Source organism: Nanorana parkeri, unplaced genomic scaffold (assembly GCF_000935625.1).
Source record: "Nanorana parkeri isolate BGI_ZX_2015 unplaced genomic scaffold, ASM93562v1 scaffold559, whole genome shotgun sequence".
Lineage (NCBI taxonomy): Eukaryota > Metazoa > Chordata > Amphibia > Anura > Dicroglossidae > Nanorana > Nanorana parkeri.
Window position 1 is genome coordinate 425,247 of NW_017306827.1, and position 10,112 is coordinate 435,358.

The 10,112-nt window shown below is 44.2% G+C and overlaps 1 protein-coding gene across 1 annotated transcript in view; it reads right to left on the reverse strand.

Moving 5' to 3' along the window:
• Positions 1 to 7,241, reverse strand: part of LOC108791544 (histo-blood group ABO system transferase-like) — an 8,216-nt gene extending 975 nt beyond the window's left edge. The window contains exons 1-3 of the mRNA XM_018562056.1: positions 7,217 to 7,241; positions 5,341 to 5,376; positions 2,193 to 2,334 (exon numbers count right to left, since the gene is read on the reverse strand). Coding sequence (XP_018417558.1) covers positions 2,193 to 2,334; positions 5,341 to 5,376; positions 7,217 to 7,241 — 203 coding nt within the window. The remainder of the gene's footprint in view (positions 1 to 2,192; positions 2,335 to 5,340; positions 5,377 to 7,216) is intronic.
• Between the last annotated feature and the right edge of the window lie 2,871 nt (positions 7,242 to 10,112).

Genomic DNA, 10,112 nt, shown 5'->3' on the forward strand with positions numbered 1-10,112 from the left:
TGTATGTTTACAAAAAAAAAAAAAAAAAAAAAAAGTCAAGAAAATTGTCTTTCAGATCACCGATTTTACAGATTACCATCTCTATGATTGGCTATGTTAGCCATGGAAAAGTAGACTAGGGGGTCTATTTATAAACAATTTGCAGAGCCATTCCTGCTGCAAACCTTTCTGTACATTAGTTCTATGTACATAAACTTTCTTAGAATATTTTATAAATAAATTTAAAACGATGAATATGTAATAATGATTTTACATAATTAAGAAGGGCAACAGTGCAGTGTCAGATTCCTCGCATCACCTTTCAACATCTCGTGGAGTCACAAGGCGGCCCAACGAAGTCATCTCGTGGCCCAACAAAGTACTGATGGGGTGGTCATAATAATCTGGCCACTCAGTGTGTATATATTAGGGGTGCGGAAATTAACGATTAATCCGTCGATTAATCGTTAATTTCTTTGATCGATCAAAGTACTCACCTCTCCGCCGGCTTCAAGGTCTTCCGTCGGAGATCCGGTAACGTCACGGACATCGGCGTCACCGGACTCCTCCCCCCCTCCCCGAGTGGCTCTGTCGGCTAACGAAGGGAAGGGGGGAGGAGACCTGCTACCCTGGTGAGGCCCCCTCAAAGCTCTGGTGAGTCCCCCCTCTGTATGTGCGTTATAATTAATCGAAATTAGTCGATTAATCGATTTAAAAAAATTTGATTAATCGAACAGGAAAATTGTTATCATTACCAGCCCTAATATATATATATATACACACACACACACTACGCACTGAGTGGCCAGAGTATTATATATACACACTGAGTGGCCAGATTATTATGACCACCCCATCAGTACTTTGTTGGGCCACGAGATGACTTTGTTGGGCTGCCTTGTGACTCCACGAGATGTTGAAAGGTGTATTTATTTTTAAATCAGTAGCCCATCAGCTCTAAAAATAACTCTCATGACAGTAGTTGACCTCTCGCTGGCCCACACAGACTCACCCTGCTCAGTGATACAGCGCCGGTCCTCTTGAGTTGAATGACACTCAGTGTTATTCAACCCACTTCATGTCAGTGCCAGGCGCCATGGACCCACTCTCTTTAAGTATTTACTACAACATCCTTCACTTACAGTATAATGAACTAGAGAATAGGGCTGACAACATCATCATGTCGGAGTAGAAGAGAAGGATACTTGCTGCACTCCTTACCGGGATTCCCATATAGATATACAGTCGGGTGCTCGCAATGACTGCAGATGACGCCGCCACATGTAGATATTCGAAGAATGTCACCAGCACACCATATCAAATTTGATGACATCTCTGAGCCTGATGAAGGGGACCCTGCGTGGCCCCGAAAGCGCTTGCAACCGAGAGACAGCATATGTCAATAAATGAACACTTGATGCAGACATTTGATTTGGTGTGCTGGTGAAGTCCTTCGAATAATGACAACATCATGTCAGCACAGCTCTCTGTTTTATGAAGGACTGCTCAGCGTCAGAGAATAGGCGAAATGGAAAAGGACCATGCTCATCATGTGACAGGCCTGTAGACACATGTAAAAAAGTATAATAACAATAAAAAATATATCCTGGTATGTATTGGGGGGGGGGGGGGGGGGGGGGTGCTTGTCAAAATATCAGCTCTATTCAGAGCTGATACTTCAATACTGAGTGGAAACCAATGGATTCAGCCTTATCCTCTCTTCTTAGATCTCAGTCTTTACTGGTATGATTCGAAACCAATGGATTAAGCCACATCCAGGCTTCTTAGATCTCACATTCTTTATTGGTATCATTTCCATTGGTTTGTGTCTGGGACACAAAGGAAAGGAAACTTAAAATTACGGAGGCCATTACCATGGCTGATCCCTGCCTTAGCTGCCCTTTTGTTGTATGTCCGCCATGCTGATCCCATTGGCTTCAATATTTTCTAAAACTCTGGCAAATAACAAGTAGGCAATTATTTTTTTTACCTCATTTTAACTTTCCTACCTCTGTGTTTGCTCCAGGTCAGTGGCTTAAAGCCTTTTTCAGAAAGAGGTCAGCAAACGCAATATCCATTTTTTTCTTGGTACATTTTCTTTAGACCTACATAATTTCATGATTTTATTTATTTATTTTTTAAATAATTTTTGAACATGCAGATAAAACCAAAACCGCAGGAACACGGGGACAATTTAAATGTACATATCTTACTTTTTTATAGCAAATATAGTGATACCAACATGGACATCCCTCTGGTTGAATTGTGCATTCAGAATTGCCGAATCGTAGCTTCCATTCCATATGATGGGGGCCAGCCACGGGGACATTGTTAATACATCTGTTTTTCTGAAAGAAAGATATTGTTAAACAAAATGTGTCAGTGTTTTCCCGCAAGTCAACAATCAGTCAGATTCTCTATTCTGTTTGTTCAGTTAAGCTATGAAAATGACAGATTGAAGCGGATTGGTTGCCATGGTATATATAAAGTTTTATAAAATTTTGTTTTTGAGTATAGGGTTTAACTATATATGTACCAGAAGGCAATGATAATTGCTCATTACATACGCAGACTTTGCCTCCTCCATAGTATAGCAGTGATTTACCCTCTTTTAAAGCAAGGCAATGTACTTTTAAACCATGCATTCTCTCTACTGAATTATTTAGATTGCAGTAAAATGCAGATAGCCACTAGGGTGAGTATTACATGTCCACAATTGTGGACATGTAAGCCGGCAAAAAATTTGTTTCGTTTAGTTTTGGATGTTTCGTTATTTCATTTTTCGGTTCTAAAAGTCAATTTGTTTTGTTTGTTTTAAGAAAGTTGCTAGAGGGCCAGACCATTATAAATAGGGAAGCAGGTTGTTTACCACGACAGTAGAAGTGATTTTTTTCTGAAGATATGGGTAAACAGCGCAATTTAACAGCCTTTGAACGTGGGATGATTGTTGGTGCTCGGAGCCATGGAGCGAGTATCAGCAAAACAGCAGAATTTGTTAAATGTTCAAGAGCAGCTGTTGTTAAAGTGTTTAAAGACTGGAGTGTCAGCCGAAAATCTGGGTCTGCACGTGCGAATTGTGGCCGTCAGCGACTAGTCAATGTTAGGGCAGAACGGAGAGTGGCAAGACTGGTACAAGACAACAGAAGGGCAACAGTGCAGTGTCAGATTCCTCGCATCACCTTTCAATATCTCGTGGAGTCACGAGGTGGCCCAACGAAGTACTGATGGGGTGGTCATAATAATCTGGCCACTCAGTGTACACTTCCTTGTGTCACCACTCTCACAGAGCCTGCCTTCTAAACTACAACTCAACACTGAACAATGTAACATTATCATTCCTTGCTGGAAGCACTGCATGATAGGATATGTAGTCTTGAGAGACTGAGATTGATTTCATCAAGCGGCAGGGAAAGAGAAGCAAAGCACATTGGGAAGTTGTAGAAAGTGATGGGCAGACAGAAGGCAGCGCGCACTACATAAAAGGGATTTTTTTCAAGTAAGCTTTCATTGAATTATCAAAAACAACTCTTGTATGTGTTCCTATTACAGTGCCGATGGTATAACAGAAAAGGATATGCTGGGACTTTACAGTTTGAAAACGAAATAAACAAAACTCTGCTCCTAAGCTCCCTTGTGGACGGCTTGTCTAGGCTGCCTGGGGGTTTTACTAATTAGAGGCAGCAGAGATTGTTGCTTTCAATCATACAGGCATTATCTTGTAGATTTGAAGCAAGGCACAATCAGAAGTAAAACCTGTGAGATCAGGGCGCCCAATAATGAAAAATGGCGGAATGTGAGGACTGTAAAGCACTGTGGCAGACACTTCCCCCCTATCCCCTTCTTCTGTTCCCCATTCAACCCGCTAGTAAAGTGATTCATATCTCAAATGTATGTATGTTACTGTTTTGCATTGCAACCCGCATGTGGGTTGATAACACATACATGTATCTTCTGTTGGATCCCTGTAAAAACACAATAAAACTTATTTAAAACAAAAAAAAGAAGTAAAACCTGTATTTGTAATGAGCACATATGGCTGCCCCATGTATCGAAAAACACACTGTAGAAAGTATCAAGGTTTACAATGATTTACAAGCCAATATTATTTATGTGCATGCCTTAAAGTGACACTAAACGCAGGAGTTAAATCTTAAAAATACATTTAAGTACCCGAACTATTAACAAAAATGTATCTTATTTATGCATCACTCAGTTGTAGATCCTCAAATCCTCTCCGAATGTGACACTGTCCTTCCTTCTGGAGGGTGACTACTTTTGTTCCCCATGGTCCCTGTGTGTGTGTTGTAAAGTAGTCACCACTCCAAGCTTGCTCCTGTGATGGACTACATTCTCAATACAAAATTAGTAAACTAAATCTGAAATTATAGTCCATCGCGGGAGCAAGCTTGGTGCGTTGTCTACTTTACAAACACACAGAAAGACCAAAAGTAGCCACCCTCCAGAAGGATGGACAGTGTCAGCACCAATTCTGAGATGATTTGAGGATTTACAGCCAAGTGATACACACATTTTTGTTACTAGATAAAAGGTACTTGAATGTATTTTTATAATTTGACTCCAGCGTTTAGTCATTTTAACCATGACTGGACTGGAGCAATGTTTTTAATTTTTCACACACACACACACACACACACACAGACGCTAAAATCTTATTTTTTGGATAACAAATTACTTTAAACCCCCAAACAAATATCAGTTTTCTGAACGCAGAGGTCCTGTAGAATTTTAAAAAATGGTAGCTCCATTTCTTTATGTCACACATTTGCGTATATATTTATCAAATCAATATTTGTTAGGAAAAAAATACACTAAAGTGAATTTTAGTGCACACATGCACAATATAACACCCAATGTTTTTGGAAAATATAAAAAATGGGGTCACGTTGAGTAAACAGATACCAAACATGTCAACAAGCCTTAACACTGCCTTTACTTTTCATCAGTTTAGCGTTAACAGTGAATTATGTTCCCGAGAGTCATTGCTGTCAATCCAATATTCGTGGTGATACCTAACTCAAAGTTTGTGGCACAACTGCTGTTTACATACATGTGCATGACCTATGCAGGAGTCTGCATTTGCTTGCAGATTGTGGGGGTCGGCGCGGTTGCTTCTAATTTTTTTAAATTTGTAATTTTACTTTTCTATTTTAACACTTTTTTCACTTCTTTTTATTGCCATCACAAGGAGGATAATAAGTCCCTATGTGATAACATTGGCAGGTGGCAGGTTCTCTTTATAGAGACATTTATATATGTGTATATTCAATTAATTTTGATCACTTCCTAGAGTTGCAGGTAATAACTTACTGGTTATACATAAGAAACATCTCATATACTCACTGTGCTTTGACTGCACTTCGCAGTCCATACCACATTCTGAAAAACAGAAAAAGAAATTATAAATGTATTGAGGAATATCCATCACCTCCAGGTGAGCCACATGTATAGCTGGATTTCAGCAAACGTCATGGCAATGTCATTGCTGCCCACAAGACAAAATTATTTTATTACTGAAGCCCAACTGATCCCTCAGTTTAAATCAGCTGAATACATTTCAGGTGAATGAAAACAAAAAGGTGTGCAAACTTTCACAGTTCTTTTTCATTCGAAAGCAGCCCTGGGAGCAGCGGAGATGTAAAGGTGGCTGTGTTAATACTGTAATGTGTAGTACACACAGCACTGACAGAACTGAGACAGCACTGAAAGCACCTGTAGCATTGATGGTACTGGCAGCACTGATAGCAAGGTGTCCCTGGTAACACAGGTAGCAGGGTAACACTAGTGACATTGGTAGCACTGATAGCCAGGTTTAACGGGTTGCACTGGTAGCAAGGGTTTCACCCAAAATGAGGGTTTCACTGGTAGCGCGAGTTTTACTGGTAGCAAGGGTTGCACGGTTTGCACTGACAGTGAAGGTCTCACTGCTGGCGAAGGTTGCACGGGTAGCAAGGGTTGCACTGGTAGCAAAAGTTGCGCTGGTGGTGCAGGTCAATTTTATTGCGAGGGTTGCAATAGTTGCACTGGTAGCAAGGGTTTCACTGGTAGTGAGGGTTACAATAATTGCACTGGTAGTGAGGGTTGCACTGGTAGCGAGGGTTGCAATAGTTGCACTGGTAGCAAGGGTTTCACTGGTAGTGAGGGTTACAATAATTGCACTGGTAGCGAGGGTTGCAATGGTAGCGAGGGTTGCACTGGTAGCGAGGGTTTCACTGGCAGTGAGGGTTGCAATAGTTGCACTGGTAGCAAGGGTTTCACTGGTAGTGAGGGTTACAATAATTGCACTGGTAGCGAGGGTTGCAATGGTAGCGAGGGATGCACTGGTAGCGAGGGTTGCACTGGTAGCGAGGGTTGCACTGGTAGCGAGGGTTGCACTGGTAGCAAGGGTTGCACTGGTAGCGAGGGTTTCACTGGCAGTGAGGGTTGCAATGGTAGTGAGGGTTGCAATGGTTGCACTGGCAGTGAGGGTTGCACTGGTAGTGAGGGTTGCACTGGTTGCACTGGCAGTGACGGTTGTGCTCACCTACAATTAATCTCCTCCACATCTGTGAGTACCTGTTGAGTGACCTCGGGGTAGTGTGCAGTTTAAACTACAAGTAGGCTCAGACTTTTATTTAGCCATCTCCCTTTAGGGCACACCTTATAATTAGCACAATTTAGCCATTCCAACTTATGGTGGTGTCTAACTACAAAAGTGGCAGCGATATCCCGGAAGCCCAAAAAGCCATGACAGAATAAAGATCAGACGGGTATTAGGAGCACAGACACATCACCGACATAATGCTGGACTGTAAAAAAAAAAAAAGAAAGCCTCCAAGCCAAAAAATGAAGTACAATTGATCAAAGTCTGAAACTGTTGGCTGGGACACCAAAAACCAAAAGAATTATGAATAGTATTTACTAAGGGTACGAACACACCATATGCAGTGCGTTCCGGTCCGATTCTGGCCAGAACGCACTGCATTGCGGCCAGCTCACTTTTTTGTGGGGCAGAAGGGGGCGTGGCTGGCCATTGAAGTAAATGGCACCATGGCCACACCCTCCGGCCGCAATGCGATTGCCAGCACGGGATTGCAAGGCACATTGTGCCTGCAGTGCGGTCCGGTGCTTTGCGATCAAAATACCAGTACTCCATCCACTCCTCACCTATCCCTACATACCAGTACTCCACCCACCCTTTACCTGTCCCCTACCTGCCAGTACTCCACCCACCCCTCACCTGTCCAGGGGGCGTGGCTGGCCATTGAAGTAAATGGCACCATGGCCACACCCTCCGGCCGCAATGCGATTGCCAGCACGGGATTGCAAGGCACATTGTGCCTGCAGTGCGGTCCGGTGCTTTGCGATCAAAATGCTGCAAGCACTATTTTGATCGCACCGGACCGCACTGCAGGCACAATGTGCCTTGCGATCCCGTGCGGGCGATCCCATTGTGGCCGGAGGGCATGGCCACAGTGCCATTCACTTCAATGGCCCACCACGCCCCCTCCAGCCCGGCCGCAATGCAGTGTGTTCTGGCCAGAATCGGACCGGAACGCACTGCATATGGTGTGAACTAACCCTAACAGTTACCTGTAAGATTGTGACAGAGGATGTTCATATGTATCTTTATGCCAGGTCCTCAAAGTTAGGGTACTCTTTCACAAGCAAGATTGTTGTTGTTGATTTTCACTGAATTGCATGAATAACGCCTTCATGTTTACAATCATAAACAACTGATAAGAGTGGTAAACACTGGTTGAAAAATTACTTTCTGCAGATGTTCATTTTAGTGTTATTGCAACAAGCAAGCATCAATAGCATCTGTGGTCTATGACCACTTTAAGGGCCCGTTCACACTAGCCTAAAATGCTGTATTTTAGCAGGTGGGCCAATGCGCACACTGCTGGAGCTGTCACTGATAACATTTGGCTTTACTTTAACTTTATTGGTAGTGTACAATGTGCACACTCCATTCAGGTCCCTCCAGTGTCCTGTGAAAAAAATACAGCATGCCTACCTTTTATCACTGCGCACCACCCATTACACCCGCATTGTGGTGTGAACACAGAGGAAAAAAACATTTTCAATTTCTGCTATCAGCACAGTGCTAAGGTGACACTGCAGGGGATGTTTCAATCCTTCAAGACAAGACTGTACCAGAGGGAATGTTGGAGGTAGTAGTAGGGTTTAGAATTGTCCCTCTTGGTGGCATGAAACCCAAATCACAATCATTGGCAGATGTACTTTAAGATCTTTTTGCAGGAATATGTAGCCTATCATTTGAGTTGTAGGACCACAGCAAATAAATAACAAGATCTTCATTTAAGGTGAAGAATAAAGAAAGAAACAGAAGGCAGAGGCCAACAGTCCTCATACATGGCAGGATATAGTTACAATTGCTAATATATCTCATAAAATATAGAAACAGAAATACTCACTGAGATTTACAGGAAAATATCAGTGGCTGCCAAGTACTATGTTTCATTGTGTACCTGAGTGGAGAGAGGGAAAAACCATGAATCCTTCCAATGGCAGGAGAACATACTGATACTAGACCGGATTACCTACTACTAACCACCTTTCACTCCAACCTGCCCATTCTCCATTTAACCCTCACCTATCACTTGCCTGCCAGTACAACATTCAGTCCCCATCTATCTCCAGCCTGCCAGTTCACTCACCACCTCACCTAACCCCTACCTGCCAGTACTCCACCCGCCCCTCACGTATCCCCTACCTGCCAGTACTCCACCCACTCCTCACCTATCCCCTACCTGCCACTACTCCACCCATCCCTCACCTGTCCCCTACCTACCCTGTTTCCCCCCGAAAATAAGACCTACTCTGAAAGTAAGATCTAGCGCTATTTTTCAAGATTCCTGTAATATAAGACCTACCCCGAAAAAAAGACCTAGTTTGGTGGTAGCATGTGAGGGGAAACTTGAAGAGCAGGAGAGATGGTATCAGCCTGCAGGGACATACTGTATTAAGGGGATGACAGGGGACTCCCTCCGGCCAGCGCAGTGACAGGGAGCACTCCAGTACCATACTTCACCAACTGCTGTCCCCCCGAAGGCACTGCTTAATGTAATGGTACTGTACTGTGTACCTCGCTGTCCACTGTCTGATGTCCCCACTGCTGCACCTCTGGTACCACTGTCCCTGGTGACAAAGGAAGCCGGCGCTGTAGAAAGCAAGGCTGCGGCGGCGGAGGGAGCAGAGCCGCATTAGCCGATACTTCCTCTATAGCGCCAGTTACCGTGACAGGTGGAGTGATACCAGATAACTGTGGATTGTTGTACATTTTGTTGCACATTAAAAAAAGACATCCCCTAAAAATAAGACCCAGTGTGTTTTTTTGGGCCAAAAAAAATAAGACAATGTCTTATTTTCGGGGAAACACGGTACCAGTACTCCATCCACTCCTCACCTATCCCCTACCTACCAGTACTCCACCCACGCCTCACCTATTCTCTACCTGCCAGTACTCCACCCACCCCTCACCTATCCCCTACCTACCAGTACTCCACCCACGCCTCACCTATTCTCTACCTGCCAGTACTCCACCCACCCCTCACCTATCCCCTACCTACCAGTACTCCACCCACGCCTCACCTATTCTCTACCTGCCAGTACTCCACCCACCCCTCACCTATCCCCTACCTACCAGTACTCCACCCACGCCTCACCTATTCTCTACCTGCCAGTACTCCACCCACCCCTCACCTATCCCCTACCTATCAGTACTCCACCCACCACTCACCTATTCTCTACCTGCCAGTACTCCACCCACCCCTCACCTATCCCCTACCTATCAGTACTCCACCCACCACTCACCTATTCTCTACCTGCCAGTACTCCACCCACCCCTCACCTATCCCCTACCTATCAGTACTCCACCCACCACTCACCTATTCTCTACCTGCCAGTACTCCACCCACCCCTCACCTATCCCCTACCTATCAGTACTCCACCCACCACTCACCTATTCTCTACCTGCCAGTACTCCACCCACCCCTCACCTATCCCCTACCTATCAGTACTCCACCCACCACTCACCTATTCTCTACCTGCCAGTACTCCACCCACCCCTCACCTATCCCCTACCTATCAGTACTCCACCCACCACTCAC